This window comes from Lactuca virosa, chromosome 2 (genome assembly GCF_052849685.1).
Source record: "Lactuca virosa cultivar CGN04683 chromosome 2, Lactuca_virosa_CGN04683_v6, whole genome shotgun sequence".
NCBI lineage: Eukaryota > Viridiplantae > Streptophyta > Magnoliopsida > Asterales > Asteraceae > Lactuca > Lactuca virosa.
Window position 1 is genome coordinate 287,561,217 of NC_136427.1, and position 27,509 is coordinate 287,588,725.

The 27,509-nt window shown below is 40.3% G+C and overlaps 1 protein-coding gene across 1 annotated transcript; it reads right to left on the minus strand.

Annotated features, from left to right (window-relative positions):
• Positions 1-16,655: 16,655 nt before the first annotated feature.
• On the minus strand, positions 16,656-18,194 carry LOC145158621 (uncharacterized). Its single transcript, XM_079077492.1, has 2 exons — positions 17,550-18,194; positions 16,656-17,294 (listed from the first exon to the last, which is right to left on the minus strand). Exons 1-2 carry the CDS (start codon positions 18,192-18,194, stop codon positions 16,656-16,658), a joined length of 1,284 nt encoding a protein of 427 aa, XP_078933618.1.
• Positions 18,195-27,509: the final 9,315 nt, after the last annotated feature.

The following is a 27,509-nucleotide window of genomic DNA, read 5'->3' on the forward strand; positions in this document are numbered from 1 at the left end:
AGGGTTATTGTAAAAAAATAATAATAATAAATAAAATAAATAAATAAATAAAGACTTCTGTTTTGGGCTGGGTTAACATGACTTTTGTGGGCTTAGGATACCAAGAACCACAAAAGGTTAGTAATTTCATTCTTTGTAACCTTGGAATTGATACATCTTGATTTTGTTCTTTAACCTTGGAATTGATACATCTTGATTTTGTTCTTCAGAAATCAATGCTTTTATACGAGGCTTTAATGACCTTTTTTGGTTTGAGTTGTTATTTTAATCACTCTTACCCACCTGGGAAATATCATCAAGCAATATCTATCATTTTGTAAATATCATCGAGAAACAGGAACTTTTATGAATAATTTTATAAATATTTTTTATTATTAAAGAACATGTACATACCAGCATATGATTTGTTTCGGGATCTAAAAATTTTACAATTTCAAAAGAATCTTCGTCATTTAACACCCTCATGTATCTACTGTTTCTAAAGTAAATAAGAAGTAAAAGTACTTTCAATACAAATATGAAAAAATAGTTATATGATATTATATTATATCATATCATATCATATCATATCTTACTATCATATTATATTATAAAGGAAATATTTTTTCTTTCATCACATTCATTTAAAACTCTCATGCATTTTTTCTTTCACCACATTCATTTGAAACTCCCATGACATTTCAATTTCTTTCTAATAATGATTATAAGTTGGTTAATAATATTAAATAAATATCAAACCTAAAGTTTAATCATATAAACTAAATTTCAATATTAAAAGAATATCTTTACTTCTACTTATAAAGTTATGTTTTTTTTAACTTTTTACATATTATACTTAATTTATTAGTTTTAATATATTGTTGGATGTAAACCATTAACATTTTAAAGCTACAACTTTTAAACAATTTGTATAAAATATTTAAGTTATAAACTTAAATATAATATTACATGACCAACTTAAATATAAATTTTAGTTTAACTTAAACAACCCAAATAATATTTTGTAAATAGTTTAAAGTGATAAATTGTAGTGTCTTTCTAATAATTACTATAATTTGGTTAATAAGGTTAAATAAATATCAAACCTAAAGTGTAATCATAAATAAACTAAATTTCAATATTAAAATAATATTTTTACTTCTAATTATAAAGTTATGTCTTTAACTTTTAACATATTATACTTAATTTATTAGATTTAATATGTTGTTGTATGTAAACTATTATCAATTTAAAGCTACAACTTTGGAGCAGTTTGGACAAAATACTTAAACTGTTAATTTAAATATAACATTACAGTATCAACTTAAATATAAATTTCAGTTCTACTTAAAAACCCAATGAATATTTTGTGAATAGTTAAAAATGATAAATTGTAGTGCTAAATGCAAAAACTAAATTATAATATCAATTTAACTAAAATATTTCCTAAAGATATTTGTATAATCGTTAAAAGTTTCAATTAAGTAACTTAAAATTACTTACAATAACAATAATTAAAAATAACTCTATATAAATGATTATATTGTTACCTTTAAAATAAAAAAAAACAATGTCTGATGTTTTAAATAATTATAATGATAGAAATTAAAACTTTAAAAAAATAAATTTTAAAAAATTAATTAACAATAACAAAAACTATAAATAACATTAAGCCATATATTATATTTAATTTTATTCATGAGTAACTTGCGGGTAGAAGTCATTCAAACGGTTGAGATTATACAGTTATAATAGATGTATATATTATCATATAATTCAAAATAATCAATATATTATATCAATTTAGTATATAAATTATTATATCAAATTTAACAACAATGTTATTGTTATATTTTAAAAAACATATATTTGTAATGATTTCAACTATATATGTGTTTCTGTGCAACGCAGTATTCGCTTAGTTTCTAATAATTGGGAAATAATCAAAATACCTTTGTGGTTCGTATGTGGAATTATCTTCTTTGACATTAGAATATTAAATATGCCAAATATGCATCATGGGTGACTCTTATCAAATTGATTTCTGTTCACACCACCTTTCTTGTTTTTTTGAGGCACCACTTGCAACTTACACGGTTATTATTAGAAAATTGAAAATTTAATTTTCCAATGGAATTACCATTTTTACCCCTGCCACCTTATTACATGTTGTGCTATTTAAAAAAAATCATTAATGTCAACCAATCTTGCATCTGTTATTAAATCCAGTGAGCAATTTTTATAATTTACAACTTACATGGAGCACTTATGTAAACTGTAATTTATACACTTTAATTTCTATGATTAATTTTTAAAACCATCATGCTCTTTTAGGAAACTAGAATATATTTCTTGCATATAAACCAAATTTATTTAAGAAACTAATACATCTTCACAGTGTGATACAAAAGGTAATTCATGTGTATTTTTAATTTTTTTACATGCATAGAAAATGGACTCTAGAATTTATGCGGATTTAACTTGTGAATATCTTTTCTACCACTACAATTTTTAAAGGATAATTCATTACCACAAACAAATGGTTTTTTGGAATGTGACGTACCCAAATTTATGATTATTTTAAAAAAATTTATTTATGTTTATTTAAAAATAAGAGTATCCTTTTTGAAAAATAATATTATGGAATTTGTTCCCAAAAAACATGATAAATATATTATCAAAGCATTTTCGAATAAATGTATTTTGTTTATATTAAAACATTGGGATGTCATTGTTAATACATAAACATAAGCATAAACATACATTACATTCATTTACACTAATAATTTACATCTCCTTTAATCTCTCAGTGCAATGTATATCTTCGCATTAATACCTGTGATACAAATAAACCGAGTGGGTCAGGTTGGGAAACCTGGTGAGTCATAGGGTTTTCAACCTACAATAATATAATTATTATGTTTAATCATCAAACAATTAACCCAACTTTACATCCCCATTATCTTCTTTATTCTTAAGGATCTACCCTAAAAATCATATATTCTTCATTCATCCATTCCTAAGGATTGTCCTAAGGAATAAGCACGAAGTCCATCGCTGCCAGGGTTTATCCAACAAGCACTAAGTTCATAGTTGTCGATGTTATCTATTATGTACTAAGTCCATATCTGCCAATGTTCATCCATATGACACTAAATCCATAGCTGCCAAAGTTCATTTGTAAGGCATTAAGTCCATAGCTGCCAGGATTTTTAGAGTACATCTGGTGAACACATCGTTCACAACACCTACAGGTTGCGAGCCTGCTAGCGTTCCACTAGATTGTCTAGAATAGTCTGTGGTCGTCATCTATACTCTGTTAGATGACTGGATCGTCGTTAAGGTCAAGACTTCTCATCATCTTTCACCTCTCATCATCTATATCATCTTTCATTGTTGGGAATAAAACCCTAATTGTGATTTGATGAACAAGATGCGGAAAATAAGAACAAACACAAATATGAAGATTATGTCGAATGATCACTCGATTTATTCAATTATGAGGAATGGATTACACTTTGTGGAATAAGAATCTAACTCCACAAGAAACCTCACAATGTGGCGGCTACATTTTGCCTCACTCTTAACCCTAATTATGAATAATACATTACTATTTATAGGGAAAAGACAAGTCTTGGGCTTTTAACCTACACTTCATCAAGGGGGCCCATTGCCATCATCCATGGAGTACTTTGAAACCCTACAATCTCCCTCTCAAAGTATGGAATGGATGACAATGCTTTAACATCCAAAATAAGCATCTAGCAAATAAGAAAAGATCTTGCAACGAGGAATATTTGAAGCAATCCACGAATCTTGATTCTTCAATAGTCTTCAACCACGGGTTCTATGATATATATAAAAACCAAGCACTGAAGTAATGTTTTTAAACTTCATTTTCTGATGTAATCCCAAAGATCATCAATAAAGCCAAACCTGCCATCAAAACACATTTCAGAATTAAGAAACCAAATCACTTCTTGTATTTGAAGACCCCCCCCCCCCCCTCCAAGTCACAATGATCTTCAAATAAGCCAATGATATAAGCCACCAAAAATTATCATGTAACAACCCAAATTTTAATATTCGTAACGCCACTTGATCGAGAAAATACTAGAAGTCGGAGATATAACAATTCCTTAGAAGAGCTCGATGAAAAACTGCTACTGTAAAGGATACTTCTCTATAAAAGCTTTAGAAGAGCTCGATGAAGAACTGCTACTGTAAAAGCTACCTTCATAATTCTACCACAAGCTTTATCAAAAATCTTCAAATTTGAAAAGTCACAAATCCAATTTCGAATGGCCATACCAAATTCTCCACCGATTTATAATAAAAAATGTGATTATAAAGCCTTCAAATGGTCATGAGAATGATCTTGAATGGATAGAAAAAATATTGTGCTCCCCCGCGACAAAATGATATAAACGATGAAGTATAAAATCCGAAATAGTCGAAAAAATTTGACGTTATCACGAAAAACGACTTTCCAAACCGCCAAGACTTGATGGAATCCATAATTTTCTCTTCACGAAAAAATATGTGCGTTAAAAAATCCAAAATTGTTCACCAGCCCTTAAATTTGCAAACTTTTCGAAAAATGGGCTAAATCTGTCACTTTTCTGAAATTCTGGAACTGAAAATGTAACTCTGCATCATTTCCCCCTTTAATTGCAACAATTTCTGGAATGGACCAAAATAGCCAAGTCACTAAAAATACCGGGACCAAAACCGTCAAATCGCTTAAGTTACAGGGACCAAAAGAGAAACTATAAGTTATCTTCCCAATTAGCGACTGATACAGCTAACTTTCGTATCTTGAAGATATGAACACGAAACCAATCAACTCCGATTTTGAGTCCTTTCGTTTTAATTTCGTGTTCTGATCTCATTGGTTCCGTTTCCGAGACCCATTACACCGTGAATGATAAAAACTGCAAATCACCAGGTTGCGAACAGATGAGACCACCGTTCAAAAGAAAACCACAATTTCAATTTTGACCTTTTAGCGTTGACCATTGACACCGGGTAACGCCAAACATCAAGATTATTTTCCTCAACATAATTTCCGGTCTAAACATATCGATTTCCATATCAAACATCACACTCAATCGAAAATCAATACAAACTCCCTCTGTTCTTCGTCTGTTCATTACCGGTTCTCAAAAAGGAATATCGATTCTCATCAATAAGAATACCCAATAACATTAAAGAACAATATTGGACCCAAAATCACAGTCAATGATAACAAGAAATCGATATCAATTGTCAACAATAATCGTTGTTGAACAAATCTAACAACTTCGATGGGAACAAGACACGAACTGTTAGATATAAGAAATTAGATTCAAAGACAAAATCGATTAATAAATTAAACCGGAGTCAAGAATCATGAAATCAAGCGAAACATAAGAATGAAACGCTTAGATTGACCAGAGGATTTCGAGATGTGTCGACTGCGTGATTCAGAACATGCGACGTCAATGAACAAGATATGGGTTTAATCCAATGAACAGAAATCATTATAAGTGGGCTTAAGAACACTTGAACAGTAGACGGAAGAATTGGGCTTAAGAACAATGCAAGGAACGAATCTATGGGCAAAATCAAGTGAAATAGATCTGGGAACAGTAGAATAATCATGGTTTGAACAATCGATCAGATTCAATCAGAAAATATGAATAAGATACGAATCAGATTAGAAAAAAATTACCCAGATGAACACTAACAGAATATCATAAATCTTCATGAACAGAGGCTTGAACAGAATTTTGATTCCAAAACGCCACAACACCAATAATCTTCAATAACTTGTGCAGAAAATTATCAAATCAAGAACCGATACTTCAAAAATCAATAGATCTTCAAAGACCCGTTCTGATACCACTTGTTGGGAATAAAACCCTAATTGTGATTTGATGAACAAGATGCGGAAAATAAGAACAAACACAAATATGAAGATTATGTCAAATGATCACTCGATTTATTCAATTATGAGGAATGGATTACACTTTATGGAATAAGAATCTAACTCTACAAGAAACCTCACAATGTGGCGGCTACATTTTGCCTCACTCTTAACCCTAATTATGAATAATACATTACTAGTTATAGGGAAAAGACAAGTCTTGGGCTTTTAACCTACACTTCATCAAGGGGGCCCATTGTCATCATCCATGGAGTACTTTGAAACCCTACATTCATCTTTCATCATTCATCTCATCTACCAATCTTTACCTAATATATTTATAGGTATAAAAATACATATACGGTTTAAATCAAGTAAAACGTGTATAAAATCGTTCATCCGGCATAGATATCAAGAACACAGATGATTGGCACATATAGTACATAATTTATATTAAATACTTCATATCTATGTGTAAGATGAAAGTAACTATGCATTCACTTATTTAAGTGACGACTCGCAATTCGGCAGCACTTCGCTTCTAACAATTTTATTTTCTTTCGACGAAACCTAGTATCATTATTACTAGATTTCCGTCTAATATTTATTGCGACTAATTATTAGTCTAGATTCATCATTAACTCAAAGTCTACGTCATGATCTATCAAGTAAGGAACAACCAGGTAGGATCATATCTGAAGTAGGGTCTGTTTGGTATACAAAGTATACTGTTTGGAAATCTCACTTTAAACACCTCAATAAATCACAGCCTAGACATCATCCCCGTAAGTAGATTCATTAGTATAACGCCTTTGAATCACTGATAAATCTTGTTTATAGGTTCATAATAACGATAATGAACTTAAACATAAGTTATACTTAAAGTAGGGTAAGCATAACGCACTTACAAGGGAGTTTAGCGAGGAACCGGGCTCTGCGCGTGTAGAACTTCTAAGCCAAAAACTCTTCTTCTCGGAGCCTTCTATCCCTATGGGACTTTCTTCTAACACCTATGAGGTGCTAGGGAAAAGCCTTGAGGGTTTGGGGGTGTTGGGAGAGAAGTGGATGAGAATTGGTGTGGAAAAATGAGAAGAAACGAGCTCTATTTATAGGCTAAGCGAAGTGCGTACGCTGGGCGTACTCAATACGCAGGGCGTATATAGCCTTACGTGGGGCATACTCAAGCCACATGTCAGCATCGCATACGAAGCCGTGAGGAAGAAGGAGGGGCTGAGATCTCGCCACATGTCGCTTGCTAGTTTATCCTAAACATTAATTATCTTCTAAATTCTGTAACTTTCGCACACAAGCTCCTTTTTTGACGTTCTTTATATCCACGTGTAGGTAGTGACGTGATTTACAACTTTCCTATAGACTCTGTCGGCTAGTTTTGACTTTATTTTTAAAGTTATATTTTAACAGACTTAAACAATTAAAGTCCGTTTAGGTTGTGTCGGCTAAAAATCGATCGATCTAAAATTCGATTTCCGGGTTGCACACTACTATGTCAAATCTTAGAAAAATCATAACTTCCTCATACGATGTCAGATTTGGACGTTCTCTATATGCAGACTCTCGGTTTAACGTATACTACGACTTTCGTTTATATCTCTAAGGCTAAAAAGTATTTTATCAAAAATTCACATTTTACAATATGCGGCGATGTGACGGTTTTGTCGCAAAACTTCGACGGATCATAACTTCTTCGTTATAAGTTGGATTTCAGCGTTCTTTATATGTACGGAATCCTTGTGACATATAATATAACTTTGGTTAAGATTATTTACTCTAAATAATCTTCTATCAAAAAGTCATTTTTAACGCTTATTGTCTCTAAATTGACTAGCCCGAATCTGCGGACGTTATCTCTTCATCCTAGGTAATAACCGTAACTCCTATGTCCTTTCAAATGAGTATCTAACTCGTGGACTTCTTAACTGCTGGCGGTGTTCAATCTTGCACCCGCTCTTTGTACTACGTTAGACTTTCAATCGTAACCTTCAAGTTACAAGCTCGATCTTTATTGCAAACTTCTGCCCCTACTTAACTTAAGATAAGTTCTTTACTTCAATTACTATAACAGACTGATGGGTAATATCCTAATGACCTCTCAGCGTATGATGCAATGCTTAGACTCAGGTCTTTTAGAGTCAAATCCAGAATGGACGATTCCTTCCTTCATGTACTAATGTGATATAATCACATTTTATCATGTAGCACTTCTAGCTACAAGCTTCTTACCTTAACAACGATTGCGATTCTTCCATTGATTGCTTCGATTATCTTTCACTTCTATCTTCTGGATTGAGTCAGATGTTACATCGAACTTGGTTCTCTGAACCATGTAGAATACATATCTTAGTCGGACTCGATATGATATGACCACTAGGATTGGAATAACAATCATCTTCTTAGTCATTACTGAAATGATGGTAACGACAGATATGAACAAAACATAATCAATTACTAATGCCTTGGTAACCTTGTGTCTTTCTCTGATCCAAGTGCGAGTCCTGTGCTTCCGGTAGTATAGGCCTCTACTAACTTTCACACTTACTCATACTCGTCTCAAGTATTGTCTCGTAGTTCTCCAAGTCACCACATAAGAAAAATCATATAGTGACTTAACACATCAGATAACATAACCAATGTTTATATTATTTCTTGAAACAATTATATAGATATTCAAGTTCACCCTACACTAGGCCTCTTATAATAGGCTACACCACATGATACCATCTATATGACTACTTTATATCTCGCTCTTCAGATATATAGATCCTTACTCCTGATCCCTTGCACCGTTACCTACTTCATCAAGGATCATCTAGAATGCTTTTGCCTTTGGCTTCGGTGGCACATTCGATCTTGCTGCTTCATTTTCTTTGGGTAATCTTTTGACATATGCCCCTTGTCTCCGCATCCGTAACATACCTTATCATTAAGCGTACAATCCTTGGAATAGTGACCGATCCTTCCACACTTATAACAAGTCACTTATCCATCACATCTCCCATAATGCTTCTTCTTGCACTTTTCACACGACTTGGCTCCATACCTTTGGTCATCCAGGTTAGACTTTGAGAATCTTCCTTTCTTATTGGATCTTTAGGATCCTTCAAGCTTCCTCTTTTCTCATGCCTTATCTTTTTCTAGACTTTTTTTCTCTTATTTAGGTCTTTACATTCTTAGCTGCCCAGATTGTGGCTTTCAATGTGGTTGCTTGTTTGACCATTGGACCAAATTTTATTGGTAATCCATTGGCAAACTTGTTGACCTTGGAGAGTTCCATTGGAACTAAATACGGAACAAACTTCATTTTCTCCATAAAACTTGCAGTGTACTCGGTGACGCTCATTCTTCCCTTCTTTAGGTTTTGAAACTCGTTGTTGATCTCCAATAGATCCTGCTCAGAGCAGTATTGCATTTTCAGTTGCACCAAAAAGTCTTCCCAAGACATCTTGCTAGCTTCTCCCTTGGGCATGGTATCATCTACTAGCTTCCACCAGCTTAATACCCCAGTCTTTGACAGTGTAACCGTGAGAGCGGTCTTCTGATTGTTGCCGCAATCGCAACTTTCAAACATCATCTCCATCTCGAAGATCCAATCTATGACTTCAACCGGAATTAGGCTTCCAGAAAGACTTGGTGGCTTGGATGCCATGAAATCCTTGTACTTACATCCACACTCATCATTTCCTCAATTGGGCTGGTTTCTTCTAACCACTTGTGGCTCGGCTTGACTGATAGTCTGACTATAGTTTCCTTCATCTGACTGTTCAATGTTAAGTTAAGGTTGTACAATAGGTACAGTAGGTTCGTCCCTATTAAGAAACGTTTGCCTCATTTCCTCCCTTTGTTCGGCCATCATAGCACAAATCATTGTTTGGACTCCTGCCAACGTGATTGGCTCGGGTGCAGCTGCTGGTGCACACTCAATCACTTGTGGCTCAGGTAGATGGTTTCCATTAGCATTTCCTAATCCGCTGCGAGTTCTCACAATTTCGATCTATACACTCTAGCAGATGCTCAGTGTACAACGACAATAATTAAGATAGTGAAATCTTTATTTACGATAGACATATAAATCTCCTTATCACTCCGAAAAGTTATATGCCAGTTCTAATACCGTAATTAAACGTTTAGAAATATGAACACATAAAATTTCCAGATCCGGTCGGCAATAGGCCATAGATCTGATAGCATCATAAAGCATATAAGGCATATTATATCATAAATTATTTAGCACATAAAAGCAATTTAGACATCTCCCATAAATAAGCTAGTGCTCGTGTCTATTTAGGCATACATCCTAAATATAGAAGACACCCATCTCACAATCATCGCTTAACATTCTAAGTTTAAGTCTAGAAATTTCCTAAAATTCCTAGTTCGCTTAAACTAATGCTCTGATACCAACTGTGACATCCCCAAATTGACGGTCATTTTTAAAATTTTTATTTATGCTTATTTAAAAATCAGAGTATCATTTTTGAAGAGAAATATTGCGGAATTTGTTCCCAGAAACCATGATAAAGATATTATCAAAGCATTTCCGAATAAATGTATTTTGTTTATATTAAAACATTGGGATGCCATCATAAATACATAAACATAAGCATAAACAAACCTTACATTCATTTACACTAATGATTTACATCTCCTTTTAATCTCTCAGTACAGTGTATATCTTCGCATTGATACTTGTGATACTAATAAAGTGATTGGTTTAGGTTGGGAAACCTGGTGAGTACATAGGATTTTCAACCCACAATAATATAATTATTATGTTTAATCATCAAACAATTAACCCAACTTCCCATCCCTATTATCTTCTTTATTCTTAAGGATCTACCTTAAGAATCATATATTCTTCATTCATTCATTCCTAAGGATTGTCCTAAGGAATAGGCACGAAGTCCATCGCTGCGAGGATTTATCCAACAGGCACTAAGTCCATAGCTGCCGATGTTATCTATTAGGCACTAAGTCCATAGCTACCAATGTTCATCCATAGGGCACTAAATCCATAGCTGCCAAAGTTCATTTATAAGGCACTAAGTATATGGTTTCCAGTGTTTTTAGAGTACATCTGGTGAACACATTGTTCACAACACCTACAGGTTGCGAGCCTGCTAGCGTTCCACTGGACTATCTAGAATAGTTCGTGGTCGTCATCTATACTCTGCTAAATGACTGGATCATCGTTATGGTCAAGGATTCTCATCATCTTTCACCTCTCATCATCTATATCATCTTTCATCTCTCATCTTTCATCTACCCATCTTTACCTAATATATTTATAGGTATAAAAATACATATACAGTTTAAATCAGGTAAAACGTGTATAAATCGTTCATCCGACATAGATATCAAGAACACAAATAATTGGCACATATAGCATGTAATTTATATTAAATAATTCATATATATGTGTAAGATGAAAGTAACTATGCACTCACTTGTTAAAGTGACGACTCGCAATTCGGGCAACATTTCACTTCTAACAATTTTATTTTCTTTCGACGAAACCTAGTATCATTATTACTAGATTTTCATCTATTATTTATTGCGACTAATTATTAGTCTAGATTCATCATTAACTCAAGGTCTACGTTATGATCTATCAAGTAAGGAACAACCAGGTAGGATCATATCGGAGGTAGGGTTCGTTTGGTATACGAAGTATACTGTTTGGAAATCTCATTTTAAACACCTCACTAAATCACAGCCTAAACATCATCCCCGTAAGTAGATCAATCAGTATAATGACTTTGAATCATTGACAAATCTTGTTGATAGGTTCATAATAACGATAATGAACTTAAACATAAGTTATACTTAAAGTAGGGTAAGCATAACGCACTTACAAGGGAGTTTAGCTAGGAACCGGGCTCTACGCTGGGATAACTTCTGAGCCGAAATCTCTTCTTCTCAGAGCCTTCTGGCACTCCAGGACTTTCTTCTAACACCTAGGAGGTGTTAGGGAAAAGCCTTGAGGGTTTGGGGGTGTTGGGAGAGAAGTGGATGAGAATTGGCGTGGAAAAATAAGAAGAAACGAGCTCTATTCATAGGCTAGGCGAAGTGCGTACGCTGGGCGTACTCAGTATGCGGGGCACACATATCCTTAAGCAGGGCGTACTCAAGCCACGTGTCATCATCTCATGCGAAGCCGTGGGGAAGAAGGTAGGGCTGAGATCTCGCCACGTGTCGTTGGCTGGTTAATCCTTAACATTAATTATCTTCTAAATTCCGTAACTTTCGCATACGATCTCCAATTTTGATGTTCTTTATATCCATGTGCAGGTAGCAACGTGATCTACAACTTTCCTTTAGACTCCGTCGGCTAATTTTGACTTTATTTTAAAGGTATATTTTAACAGGCTTAGATAGTTAAAGTCTGTTAAAATTCATAACTTTATCATCCGACGTCCGTTTTCTTCTGTCTTTATATCGTTCAGCTCCTATTAATGAGATATTCGATTCTCTTTTAGGTTGTGTTGGCAAAAACCGATCGATCTAAAATTCGATTTCCGGGCTGCATATTGCTATGCCAAATCTTAGAAAAATCATAACTTCCTCATATGAAGTTAGATTTGGACGTTCTCTATATGCACGATCTCGGTTTAACATATACTACGACTTTTGTTTAGATATCTAAGGCTAACAATTAGTTTGTCAAAAATTCACTTTTTATGACGCGGCGTTGTGCCGGTTTTGTCGCAAAACTTCGACGGGTCATAACTTCTTCGTTATAAGTCGGATTTCAGCTTTCTTTATATGTACGGAATCCTTTTGACATATACTATAAATTTGGTTAAGATTATTTACTATAAATAATCTTCTATCAAAAAGTCATTTTTAACGCTTACTGTCTCTAAATTGACTAGCTCGAATTAGCGGGCGTTACATGGAACCCCTGCAACATCCTAAGCTTCCAATAAAAAATTTCATTTTTAAGTAACGAAATCATTTCCATAAAATATAATGATGCAACCTGGCTCCAAACCACATTGGCTACTGAGAGATGGTCGTCGGAATAGAACCTGAGAGGTCACAAAGAAAGAAGAAACGTCAGCCGCTCTCCGGGAGGAGGTCCCGGAAAGACGCTCCGACGGTCAAGTTAGTGGGATGAATCTGAAGTATGGAGGTGTATGATCAAGGAAGAGAATAGCTCACCTCTCAAGGCAGAGTAATCGACCTTTTATACTGAGGATCCTCCTCGATTCGTACGAGGGACAAGGACTGTGACTCCGACAGGATCCGCCGTCCTTATTGGAGGACCCTGCTCCACATTCGTGTCTGGTGCAACGATTGGTCCAGGAGATAATGCTCTGGCCGTGCTCTTTGTCTCCTGGAGCCGTTATCCTTGGACTGTAGGTAAAGGACAAAGCTTGGCGAGGGCGGACTTCCTACGCGGTCGCCTCGCAGGAGTTCGGGGTTGCCAAAGCGGCCGAGTCGCCGGCCCGGGCTTCGCTAGGAACTCCTCGTCGGGGGTTCGCTTGTTTCTGACCCGCTCTGAGGGGCGCATCATCAAGTCCCCCAGTCAAGTAGTCATAACGTATGCTAGCTAGCTATGATGTTCTGGACTTAACTGTTGGTGCAGGTGTCACGCTTTTACTCGGCCGTCGCTTCGTTTTCGGTGATGTGACGTTTCGACGTGTGCGCGGCAGTTACGTCAGCTGTGTTAGGGATTTTCGTAAATCTCGCTTTTTCCCTCTTATTTCTCAGACGATTTTCCTTTCTCTATTTCTATCTTGTTTCTTCATCTCTTTTCCCCCTCTTCTTCTTCTGTGTTTTCGCCATGGCTTCCTCTCTGAGTTTGATCCCCAGCTCTGCTGAGTTCGTCACCCTTCAAAAGGCTTACGACCTCACTCCGGCTGACGGAGTAGAGTTTCCGGCCTCTGGGTCTTTGATTACCCAGCCTCCTCCTGGGAAAGTGGGTGTTTACCTGAAAACCTTTGACGCCAGCCTTCGCCTTCCACTGACTGACTTCCAAGAGGAAGTACTCCGGTGTAATGGGTGTAGTATTCAAATATTGACCCCCAGTACTGTTCATAAGATGGTGGCTTTCGAGATGATATGGAGGGCCAACGACATCGTTCCCGACTACTTTGTTTTGAAGTTCTTTTTCCGGTTTGTTGCCACCAACGATAAGTACACCTTCTCTGCCCGCCGGGGAGGCCATAATCTTGTCTTTGACAGTAAGCCTCCCAAGAACTGGCAAGACAAATGGCTATGGGTTAATCGAGAGCTGCTTGACCATGAGTATTCTCGGGTGACCACATTATCCGATACTATTCCCAAAATTTTCCCCCACAATCAGGCGACCGTCGATCTCTTGTGCACTCTCCAGGTGGACGTTGATGTGATGTCGGAGACCATACTTGCTGGTGTTGGAATGAGCCCCAGTTGGCGTGCTCGGGGGGAGATGTCCGTATTCTACACTGTTTCTAATGGTAAATCGTCTTTACTTCTTACTTTACCTCCTTTCTCCTTCTCCCCCTCCCTCCTTTTTTTAAAAAGATGGGGGCCTCCTGTTTGCTTCTGTTTTCTTGTGCCTATTTTCTTACGTTTAACATACGATTGATAGGTGTCGAATGCTCTGTCTCCATGGATTATGTGCTGCGAGGGCGTTACCAGGGGAAACTGGAGCATCGTGTGGTGCCCTTGTACGAGACTTTGCCTCCCCCCGCCGTTTAAGTGCTTCTGTTCCGGCGCCCCCACAATCAGTGGGGAGCTCCACTGCATCGGGGAGCCAGCCGGGTTCCAACACTGTCGTGGCCCTTGCCGTTATGTCTCGCCCTCCTGTTGAGCCGGAAACTGATAGTGTGGTGGACAGTAAGATCGGGATTGATGCCAACGTTCGTCGGGTTGCAGAAAAAAGGAAAGTTGTGCAGGCGATGAGTGGACCGGCACTCGAGGGGAATTCAGGACCCATTGGCCGGCGTGTGATGTAGCGTCGCGGCCTTATGCGCTTGATGTCCTCTGTGCCGTCACATTCAGGGGATGTGTTGGGGATACCCGATGATCACGTTCAACAGTATAAGGGTATCGAGGGGGCGTCTCATCAGCCCACTGTTCCTATTCCAATCTCTTTAAGTCCTAGTTTTAGCCCTCAGTCTTCAAAAGGCAGTCCTGAGCGGTTGTTTCAGTAGCTTGCTACTGTAGGGGTACTTCACAGTGGCCCTGCTTTTGTTCTGGGATGGAGATTGTGATCTAGTTCCCGTCTGTCTATGCATTCTTTTGCGTTGGATTTTACCCGCTATGCTCTTCCTCATGCCACCGTAGAGGATATGGATTTGATGAGCAACACTGTCTTGGCTCATAACCTTGCCTATGCCGCTGCGCAGGCCATGACATACTTGGCCGCTGGGTCCCGACATGTGTAGCGGTTCGGCGAGTTGGAGCATGCACATTCTGCTCTTGCGGCGAGCGAAGCTGGTTTAAGGGGAGAGGTGGCGGACCTTGGTGCCACCGTTCGTCGATTGGGGTGTGAAAACAAGTCTTTGGTGTCGGAGAAAGCGGTGTTGGAAGATGTTCGGAGTACTCTGGAGGCCCAGGTGGAATCTCTGACCCAGGCGAATGAAGGTTTAATGATACATAATGAAAGTCTAGAGCGGGACCTTGTTGACCATGAACGCAAGTTGGAAGTGTCAAGAGCTGATCGTAATTGGCTTCTCCAGGTTGGCCTTGTGCGGGTGATGGACAAGCTTATTGAGCATCCTGAGTTTACCGGTGGTATTAGACGTATTCGTCATGCTGCATTTGTTGCTGGTGAAGAATGGGCTGGCTAGCTTAAAAGCACAGGTTGATGATGGGACTTATGACCCTTCTGCTAGTGACTCATAGTCGAGTCATTCTTCGGCCTTGGATGATGTTCTCTTGGCTTTTGCAACCATGGACTTTGCTAGCTTGCTCGGGTTGGGCCACCTGGACATGGACGGGGTGAAAGCGTTGTGTGCTTTTGATAAGGGTGAGGACATTGTGGAAGGTTTGGGTGTAGGGATTGGTGGAGCAGGTGGTGGAATTGGCGATGATGCTGGTGGGATTGGCGGTGATGCTGGTGGAGCAGGTGATAGAGCTAGTGGTGCAGGTGATCATGGAGTTGGGATTGGTGTAGGTGGTGCTAGTGGTGGTGTGTGAAGTTGTCTAGAGCTTCCCTTTCAGGGTGTGAAAAAATCTTGTTGAAGCTTTGTTTTGTTTTGTTTTGTCTTGAACAATCTATGGCCTCTAAGGCATTTATCGTGTTGTATTGGTAGTTATTTTGACTTAGTCTGTGGCCCCTAAGGCCCTTATGCATAAATCGACAATGGTTTTACTCGTTTACTGTATGTTTTGCTTTTTGGTTGCTACATTGTCTTATTCGTTGAGTATGTTTTCTTACTTTGGCTATATTGAACCTTCTGTGTAGGTTTTTTCGTGTTATTCCGAGATTTACCATCTCGTTGTGTGCGTTGTGTGCATGTGGATTCACTAAGTATCCTATATGCTGTTTTTTCTATTCTAAAAAAAATTATATGTTAGGCATACTCACTGCACTTCGTATTAAAGATAGTGCGTTTTCTTTTATTTATGTAATTCTGATACATAGTGATTTTGCACTATAATTCCATATCGGACTACCCTGAGCGTCCGCCTGTTGGTCCGGGCGATCAATCCGGCCAAGAGATGTCTCCTTGCACTCCCTTATGTATAGGGGCTTACAATTCTGCTCGAAAGTGGTGTACCATCGTCCTCCCTTCTGTATAGGGGCTTGTGATTTTGCTCAAAAGTGGAACCTTCTCAAATTCCTTGTGTTCCATGCCCTTGGTATTTGCCTTCCTTCTGTAGTTTCCAGGGAGTATGATCCGTTGCGATGTGCCTCTGTTACCTTGTATGGTCCTTCCAATGTCTGGCTCAGCTTCCCGCGGGGTTGTGCATGGCTAACTTCATTCTTCCGCAGGACGTAATCCCTGACCCGGAAAGCCTTGTCTTTGACCCGTTGGTTGTAGTATCTTTCTACTACCTTTTTGTAGGCGGCTTGACGCATACTTGAGCGCTTTCGCCGTTCTTCCAGGAGGTCCAAGTTTTCCCTTAGATTTTTACTATTTCCTTGCTCCTGAAAATACTCTGTTCGTATTGACCCTATCATTATTTCTGCTGGTAGCATTGCCTCGGCTCCATAAGCCAAGCTGAATGGTGTCTCCTTTGTGTTATTCCATGGCGTGGTTCGGTACGACCAAAGGACTTCTGATAGCTCGTCTACCCAGTTGCCTTTTGCTTTTCCCAGTCGCTTCTTGATCCCCTGTACCAACGTCCTGTTAGACACCTCCGTTCGTCCATTGGCTTGGGGGTGCGCCACAGACGTGAAGCTCTGCTCTATTCCTCTTTCGATGCACCAGTCCCCGAAAGGATTCTCGGCGAACTGCAAACCATTATCACTGATTAAAACTTTGGGTGTCCCAAATCTCGTTATGATGTTTTTCCACACGAACTTAATTATCTGTTTTCCGGTGATACACGTCAGTGGTTTGGCCTCTATCTACTTCGTGAAATAATCAACCGCTACGATTAAGAACTTTACTTTCCCTGGTGCTTCTGGAAAAGGGTCGACGATATCGACCCCCCACTGATAGAAAGGTCACAGGCTGACTATACTCGTTAACTTGGATGGTGGTACCCCCTGTGCTGGCGAGAAAGTTTGACATTCTACGCAAGCCCGGGTTAGTTCGACGGCGTCTTGATTTATGTCTGGCCAGTAGAGCCCCATGCGTAGTACTTTACCTGTGAGCGCCCACGCTCCCTCATGGGATCCATCTGACCCCGTGTAGGCTTCCTTTAAAGCTTTCTTCCCCGAATCACCGTCTATGCATTTGAACCATGGAGCCGTATGACCTTTTCTATACAGTGCTCCCCCCAGGATTGCATATTGGGGAGCTCGTATCCTTATTTTCCTAGCCTCTCCGTGATCGTCGGGGAGTATGTCATGCTGCAGGTAATCCATGATAGGCGTCATCCAGTTGGACTGTGCTGTCGATAGGGAGTCAACTTGGCGCTCGTCAATGCTCCTCTCTCTTAATACCTCCACCAATACTTCCTTGGAAAGGTGCCCGAAACACGTTGATGCTAGTTTGTTGAGGGGATCTGCTCGCCTGTTGTTTCCCCTAGAAATCTGCTTTATTGTGAAACTCTTTAGTGAACTTGTGATTCGTTGTACCGCCTTAACATAGCTCTCCATTCGTTTATCATTTGCTTCGAATTCCCCCGTGACTTGGTTGGCTGCCATGCGTGAATCAGTTAAAGCTATGACCCTTTCCGCCCCCATTTTTACTGCCAATCCGAGACCAGCCAACAAGGCTTTGTACTCGGCTTCGTTGTTGGAGGTGCGGAAGTCAAATCGTAAGGCGTATGTAATTTCTTCACCCGTAGGGCTGGTTAGGATTAGCCCTACGTCTGAGCCTTCTTTTCTGGAGGCTCCATTTGTGTAGAGGGTCCAATATTGGTCAGTTTCTCCCTCCGGACACCCTTGTCGGGTCGTGCAAATTATTTCTTGTTGGAGCTCCCCTGGGATTTCAAGCAGGAAATCCGCTAATGCCTGTTCCTTGATGCTTACCCTGGGATGATAGTTGATATAATGCTCCCCCAACTCTATGGCCTATTTTGCAAGTCGTCTAGATGTTTCTGGCTTCAGAAGCACTTGCTTGATCGGGCAGCTAGTTAACACCTCTATCTGATGGGCCTGGAAATACCGACGGATCCTTCGCGCTGCATAGATTAAGGAGAGCACCAACTTTTCGATGATTGGATAGTTGATTTTGGGTCCCTGCAGGGCCCGACTCACAAAGTAGATTGGAAGTTGCCGCCCTTGCCTCTCGACTACTAGCACTGACGAAATGGTGTCTTTTGATGCAGACAGGTAGACCTGCAACATTTCTCCGGGTATCAGGCTAGCCAGAGTAGGGAGTGTGTGTAGCGCCTTTTTTATTTTTTGCAGCACGGACTCGGCTTCCGGTGTCCACTGTAAGTTATTCTTTTCTATGCACCCTTTGAGTGTATGGAACAAGGCATAGCTTTTTCGGCTGACTTGGAGATGAATCAGTTGAGCGCCGTTAGTTTTCCGTTTAACCCTTGAGCGTCTTTTAGCGTGTTTGGCGAAGGCGTCTCCTCGAGCTCGCTTATCTTGGCTGGGCTCGGTTGGATTCTCTCCTTTGTCACATAATAACCCAGGAATTGTCCTTCTTCTACCCCGAAGGCACACTTGGTGGGGTTTAGCTTTATCTTAGCTCTTTCCAAAGTTTGCAGCGTCTCCTCCACATCACGTAGTAGCATCTGCTCGTCTAGGCTCTTAATGACCATGTCGTGAACATAGACCTCGATGTTCCTGCCGATTTGGTTGGCAAACAGGGAGTCGACCAGTCGCTGGTAGGTTGCCCTGACATTCTTTAATCCGAACGTCATTTTTGTGTAGCAAAAGGCGCCGTGATCTGTGTAGAAGACTGTTTTCTCTTCGTCATTTTTGCTCATTAGGATTTGGTGATACCCCTTGTACGCATCCAGGAAGCATTTCCACTGGAAACCTTGTAGGGACTCTACCTTCTGGTCTATCTCCGGTAACGGGTTGCAATCCTTGGGGCATGCTTTGTTGAGATATGAGTAATCAATACGCATGCGCCAACTGCCATCGTGTTTCTTTACCATTACCGGGTTGGCGATCCATGTGGGGAAAATCTCTTCCCTAAGGATTCCGGCGCTGTTCAGTTTGTCCACTTTTGTGTTGATTGCCTTGTTTCGGTCTCCTCCTTGGGCCCGCTTCTTCTGCTTTATTTCCTTAGCTTTTGGTTTTATCATTAGCTTGTGTTCTATGATTCCTCGGTTGACCCTTACCATGTCCGTGGGCGTCCAAGTGAACACATGTTTATACTTCTGTAATAGCTGAACCAACGCTTGTCTCGTTTTCACGGGGAGGGCCGTCCCCACGTTCACCCGCTGGTCTAGGTATTCCCTGTTAATTACCTCTCCCCCGTTCGACGATTCCGGCCTTGGTCTCTTAGCTTCGGCTGAGATGTCTCTTGGTTTCATGATCTCGTAGCATTTAAGCTCCCTTGGGTGAGTGGCTAGGATTGTTCCCGGTTCCTGGCTTGTGCTGAATTTCACTATCCCATGGATTGTTGATGAGATTGCTCCGAACTTTAGTAGGGTCGTCCATCCCAATATGACATTGTGTTCTGACGGGTGCCGTATGACCACAAAATCCACCAGGGCGGTCCGTCGCTTGGTTTTTTCTTGACTGGTTAATGTAAACGGTAAGTGAATCGTACCTAAGGGCCACAAGCTATGTCCTGTGAATCCTATGAATTGGCCTGCAGCTGGCCTCAGACCTTCCTTCCACGCGTTCGGTAGCAGTCGGAAACAATGTTCGTAGATGATGTCCGCAGAACTTCCCGTGTCGACCTATACTCGATGAACGATGAGATCCTTATATGACGAGGGGGTTGTACCCGCTCCATCCAGTTAGGCTTGGGTCGTTTATGGAAAACGTCAGCCCCTGCATTGCTTCTGTGATGCTTTGTGTGTCCACTGTGCGTTCCGCTCTCCCCTTTTTGTGGTGGATCGCAAGGATTTACAACCCACGATCTGCCCTTCTAGTGGCATCTTGTAACATCCCAAAATTTGAGGCCAAAAATTTCATTTTTAAGTTAAGTAAATCATAAAATATGTTACCAAAACATTGTCAATATTACATCAGGTTTAAACCACAATGTCGTGTCTCAAAATCATAACATCATAAGTGATGGAAATCAGAGTAAAATCCCAGAAGCTCATTGCGGAAATCATGTGTGAATGTGTGATGCGCTGCTACACTGCCGACTCCTTCCCCTTAGACGAAGAGGTACCTGAAACCAAAACTGAAACTGTAAGCACAAAGCTTAGTGAGTTCCCCCATCATACCACATACCATATAACATCATCAGTATCTTTCAACCGGTAACTGTCATTGGTGTCTTTCAACCGGTATCTGTCATCGGTATCTTTCAACCGGTAACTGTCATCAGTATCTTTCAACCGGTAACTACCATCGGTATCTTTCAACCGGTAACTGGGGACTATTTCCCCCTACCACTATCATACAATAACAAGATATAATCATACAGTCAGGCATAACTGGGTACTGACCTACCCCTCGATCCTAAAGACCGATGCCAGGGAAAGACTAATCCCTACCACTACCATTAACACACATAACATATCACACATGCATATCTCATGACCAAAGCACATAACCATACCAAGATAATTATCACAAAGACAATTATCTACCAAATACCCTTGTTGATGGGCCGACATTGTGGCCTTAGACCCACCCCTACTGGAAGGTAACTCACCTCGAACGAGCAGCTGCTGATAATCTGCGCGGGAAATCTCTGTCTGCTGCTGCTCCGAAAATCCTCCGGCTATAATCCCCACAAAAGACTTAATCAGAGTCTGATATCTACTCTTAGGGTAAAATGACCAATTTACCCCTGACCAAGTCCAAGTCAAAGTCAACTTCCAGTTGACCTGACTCGCCGAGTTGGGCCACCAACTCGTCGAGTCCCTATCCCTTTAACTGTCCTCATCCACGTCTCTACTCGTCGAGTTTAGCAATGACTTGACGAGTTCTCCTTATATATAAATCATCGAAGGATCCTTCATCCGACTCGCCGAGTTGTATGAACAACTCGCCGAGTTTATCCTCATCCTATGAACCAGTCCTGTCCTAGACTCGCCGAGTTGTAAGAACAAGTCGTCGAGTTCATCTTCAAATGCTGGGAGATTGCCTTGGACTCGCCGAGTCTGTTCATACACTCATCGAGTCCCATGGTTCTCATGTCCTTTTTCGCGTCTAAACATCTACGGGACTCCCCTCCCTAACATCTGGTCCATTCACAGAATGGATTCGATGGTTATTACGCCTCGACTCGCCAAGTCCCAAGAACAACTCGGCGAGTCCATCCTTAACCAATACTATACAGTCGATTTAAATGGGTCTTAACACCTCAAAACCATAGATCTGGCCTCCTAATGTCCATTTTATACGTAAAGTTCCAAACTTGGTGCACATGCATGGGGTTTTTGGCTCAAAAATCCATAAAAGGAGCTCTACAATGTGCATGGGGCTCTCATGGCCATAAAGTTGGCACCTTTATGCCATGAGACCCCTCCAATGACTCAGATCTGAAAGTAGAACTCCATGAATCCCATCACAAATCCGGAAATGGCTTAGAAAGCCCTAAATGCACCCAAAATCTAAGCCCTAAAGATGAACAACCACAAGAAAGACCAAAACAGGGGGCATTTACCTTGATTGAGCTGAAAATGGAATAAGTTCTCTGGATCTACAAGCCCTAAAATGAATTCCCAAGCTTCCTCCTTCCTTCCAAGCTTCACAACCACCCAAAAGCACAAAAAATGGCCTTAGATCACTCAAAGCGGCTAGGGTTTTGATAAGAAGTGTTCTGGGAGCATAAGGGACAATGGAGGCTGCAATAAGACGTTTAAATAGGGTGCAAACCCTCAGATTTAGGGTTTCCCTCAAACATCACCTACTCGCCGAGTCAGTCTCCCGACTCGTCGAGTAGGTCACTTAAAATTCCTGCGGATCGCGACCCTACTCGACGAGTTGGGCCACCAACTCGTCGAGTCCCAGAGGAAATACATAAATGCTTAAATTAAATGCGTACCAGGAATCAGGTGTTACATATCTTTGGGGTTTTCTTCATCAAACTTGGCTCGTAGGCTCTTTGCAATTTCTATCACGTTTACCTTTAGTTGCTTTTCCTCAATTTCCCTTTTTAGGACTAAACAGTTGATCGTGTCATGTGTCCTGCTCTTGTGGTATTCGTAATACCGCGTTTTAGGCCTTTTTTCCGTCGGTTTCTCATCGACCGTGTAGACTTTTTCTCGTCTTCCCCGCCTCTCATATTTAACGAAAGGTCTGAAACGCCCTGGCAACCCTCTATCTCGCCCCATGAATCTACCTGACCCCCGAGGATCGGGATGGGGAGTAGCGTGGTGGCTTCGCTTTCCAACAGAGGATGTCATGGCATTGAGATATGCCTGCTTCGATGCTTCACCTTCCTCTTGGCGTAGGAATCGCTCTACTCACTCTTTTAGTTCTGCCCTTGTTTGGGGTTGCTTGCCCATGAGTTTTTGGGACAACGATCCTGGTAACAATTCCTAGGTGAATGCTCCCGCGATCAAACCCTCATCGTGCCCTGGAACGTCTAGCGTTGCTTTAGTGAACCTGGAAAAATAGTCCTTGACTGTCTCCCCCTCCCGCTGTTTGCACCCAATGATCGAGTGGCTATCGCCCTTGTACTTCCGGAGTTGCATGAAGTTAGTTAGGAAAAGGTACTTCAGTTGGCTAAAGTTGCTGATGCTGCCTGGGCGCAGTGTCTTAAACCATGTCCCTGCGTTGCCATCTAAGGTAGTGGGGAAGTATGTGCACCAGAACCGTTCGTCTAGCTTGAGGGACGTCATGGTCCATTCGTATGTATCGATGTGGCTATCTGGGTCGGTAGTGCCATGATATGTCTTAAGGTGGGGCAGTTTGGCGGTGTTAGGAATTTCGTATTCCAGGAGCTCTTTGAAGAACGGCGATGTGAGACTTCATGATGAGCAATCTTGGTTTAGGGTTCGCTAAGTGAAGTGATACCCTAGCTGTTGTATTGCCAAAAAGGGTTGTACTAACATGTTGTTATAGGCTGTGAGGTCTGGCGTTACCGAGCCGTAGAAGTTTGACGGCTGAAATGGAGTAGGGAAGGTGTGAGTCATGGGTATTTGCTGTTGGGCCATGGGTATTTTGTAACACTCGTGTTTCTAGCCTATGCATTTATATTGAGGTGATAGTCTAGGTTAACCTTTGTAACTCATTTTGAAGAAATGAAAAGGAATTATGTGAATATTATGTGAATTATGTGTTTTATGATTAATTATTAGGGTTTAATTAATTAAGAATAAAAATAAGCGTCAAAATTAAAGTGTGAGATAAGCCCGATATCTTTACATAAAGTTGTAGTGGTCGAAACAAGGATTACGGGGATATAAAGAATACCAAAATCAGAGTTATAACGAAGAAGTTATGACCTGTCGAAGTTTCGCGACAAAACCGGCACGGTGCCGAGTGTCGTAAAAAGTAAGTTTTTGATAAACTACTTTTTATCCTTAGTGATCTAAACGAAAGTCGTAGTATTCGTTAAACCGAGAAGTTCGATAAAAAGAACGCCCAAATCTGACTTCGTATGAGGAAGTTATGATTTTTCGAAGTTTCAGCTTAGCAGTGGACAGCTAAAAACTCGAATTTTAGATCGAGTGATTTTTAGCCAACACAACCTAAACAAGAATTGAAGGTCTCGTCATTAATAGCACAACGGTAAAAAGTCTGACGAAAACGGACGTCGGATGAAGAAGTTATGAATTTTTAACGGATTTCCTGTCCCGGTCTGTTAAAAATAATAATATAAAAATTAAATTCAAAATTAGCCGATGAAGTCTAAACGAAAGTTGTAGAGCGTAATTTTACCTACGCGTGCATATAAAGAACGTAAAAAACGGAGCTCGTATGCGAAAGTTATGGATTTTAGAAATTTTTGCACAAAAACCGAGAAATCTCGCATGCGTGGACTTCGGCCACGTCACCCTCGCTCAAAACGCGCCACGTGTCTGAAGTCTCCCGAGTCATCCGAAGGGGTCCACTAGGAGTCCGACGCGTGTCGCCTTCCCTCGCATGAACAGTAGCTGCGTGTCGGATTCTGATTCGACCGAAGGGAGGCCCAATCTGAAGCTCGCAGCTGAACCGAGCCTCGCACCGCCTAGCCTCCGAGCCTCGCAGATGGACCAGTAGACCGCGGTCCAATCAGCAACTGCCACCGAGGCCTTCGCACGTGCAGCCACCTGCGGACCCTCGCCTGCGGACCCCACCACCAAGCCGACTTCGGACCCCTATAAATACAAGGGGTATGCGAGCCTTCCCGGTTAGATTTGGAATTTTGCCATATTTAGCCCCTTTCTTCATATTTTCTTCATCTTAGCATCCCCCAAAGCCCCGGTATCGATTATAAGCCCCGGAATACTCCACGAAGTGCCCGAGAAGCCCGGAAAGTTTATCTTTTCGGTTTCGAAGCCCGACCTTTGTAGAGCCCGATTTCTCAATAAAACTCCCGGTTTTATTAGAAACGATCGTTTTAAGCAACGAATTGCTGCCCGATTATCATCAAATCAAGTGAGTGTGTAGTCACTTTCATCTTACACCTAGATATGAAGTATTTTCTATAAAATACGTGCTATGTGTAATTATATTAAGTGTTTATTTGAGGTGACTGTTGAATAAATGTTTTATACAAGTTTTAAACTGTATATGTATTTTATCTACAAAATATGTTGGGTAGAACATGGGTAGATGAAATAGTTGATGTGTGTTAAAATGGTGATAGGCCTCGATGTTGTTGTTGTTGTTGTTGTAGTCATCTAGCGGAGTATAGATGACGACCATGGACCTTTCTAGACAGTCCAGTGGAACACTAGCAGGTTCGCAACTTGTAGGTGTTGATGAATTAAATGTTCATTGGCGTACTCCATCCCCCTCATGGTTGCCTTTAGGACATGTATGGCTGAGGAAACCCCTTAGCAGTAGTGTCCATCCCGATGATATTCTTTAGGCTAGGTCCCTTGTGATAAGTGTTTAGGGACGTAAAGTGAGGATAACGGGAACGGGTAATCAAGGTTATTGTTGATTGGTGAACTTAATAAGTATATTATTATTGTGGGTTGAAAACCCTATATGCTCACCAGGCTCCCAAGCCTGACCCACTCAGTTTTTATGATTACAGGTAGTGGACCCCGAGCATAGTCAGAGGACGATGAGAGATTTTTGATTATAGGCCAGTAGTTGTAAATAACTGTTGAAAGGCTTATAATGTCTTGTTTATGCTTTTGATCTGTATCGGAACATGACATCCCGAGGTTTTGATATGAAATGAAACTATACATTTCTTAAAGAAAGGTTTTGATAAACTTTTATCATGTTTTGTTTTGGGGACCAATTCCGCAACATCTTTTAAAAAGATTTATTTGATTTTATTTTAAAAAGCATAAATTAAATCGGTCTTTTCTGGCCGAGAAATTAGGGGATGTCACATATTTGTTGTTGGGCCATGGGTATTTGTTGTTGGGCTATGAGTATTTGCTGTTAGGCCATGGGCATTTGTTGTTGGGCTATGTAACGCCCGTAGATCAGGGCTAGTCAATTTAGAGACGATAAGCGTCAAAAATGACTTTTTGACAGAAGATTATTTAGAATGAATAATCGTAACTAAGTTGTAGTATATGTTACAAGGATTCCGTACATATAAAGAACGTCGAAATCCGAGTTATAACGAAGAAGTTATGACCTGTCGAAGTTTCGCGACAGAACCGGCACGACGCTGAATGACGTAAAATATGAATTTAAGATAGAGCGATATTTGGCCTTAGCGATCTAAATGAAAGTCGTAGAATACGTTAAACCGAGAGCGTGCATAAAAAGAACGCTCAAATCTGACTTCGTATGAGGAAGTTATGATTTTCCGAAGTTTCGACTTAGCGGTATGCAGCCCGAATACTCGAATATGAGATCGAGTGATTTTTAGCTGAAACAATCTAAACGAGAATCGAAGATATCGTCGATAGTAGTCCAACGGTAAAAAGACAGACGAAAACGGACGTCGGATGAAGAAGTTATGAATTTCTAATGGAGTTTTCCTGTCCCGACCTACTAAAAATAATATAAAAGTAATATATTAAAAATAAAGTCAAACTGAGCCAACGGAGTCTAAACGAGAGTTGTAGAGAATATTCTCACCTACACGTCGATATAAATAACGTCGAAAACGGAGTTCGTTATGACTTTCTGAAGTTCGGGGCGCGAACCCCAAAGTCGTGTCAGTGGCCACGATGTGGAAACAATGCCCACGACGTGGCATGTTTTCTGACGCCTCCTGGAGTCTGCCAGACCCAACTTGCGATGACGCATGCAGTGACGACCAAGCCCACGACGTGGAAAAAGTGCCCACGGCGTGGAAAATGAGAAATTTGCCCTATAAATAGATTTGAAGGGGCAGCCGGCCAAGGTTGCTAATTCACCATTCTCTCACCCATATTACCTCAATTTACGTGCAAAGAAGTACCCCCGAAGCCCCGGTATGATCCCGAGGCCCGAAGCAAGTCCCGAAGCCCGAAGATCCCAAGAAGAAAAGAGTTTCCGAGCCGAAGCTTTGCCTGCAAGAAGCCCGGTGTGTGAAGATATCCCGGTTTCACCGGAGAATACTACTCTTAGAGCTGTAGTGCTGTCCGAGCATCGTCTAACCAAGTGAGTGTGTAGTTACTTTCTTCTAACACATAGATATGAAGTATTTGCTATGAAATACGTGTTATGTGTTTATATATTGTTTGTTTATTTGAGATGGATGTTGGATGAATGTTTTATATAGGATTGTATATGATTTAAACTATATATGTAATTTATATCTACAAATATGTTGGGTAGATGGAATAGTTGGTGTGTGATGAGAGATGGTATGAGTAAACCCAGGTGACTATGAGACGTAGTGCCTTTTAGATAAAC

Excerpts from the sequence above, each read along its gene's own strand:
- LOC145158621 (XM_079077492.1), bottom strand. The coding sequence starts at position 18,194 with ATGGGGGCGGAAAGGGTCATAGCTTTAACTGATTCACGCATGGCAGCC. Across the intron at positions 17,295-17,549 it reads CTTTCTCGCCAGCACAGGGG|TTCGCCGAGAATCCTTTCGG; the intron begins GTACCACCATCC and ends AATGGTTTGCAG.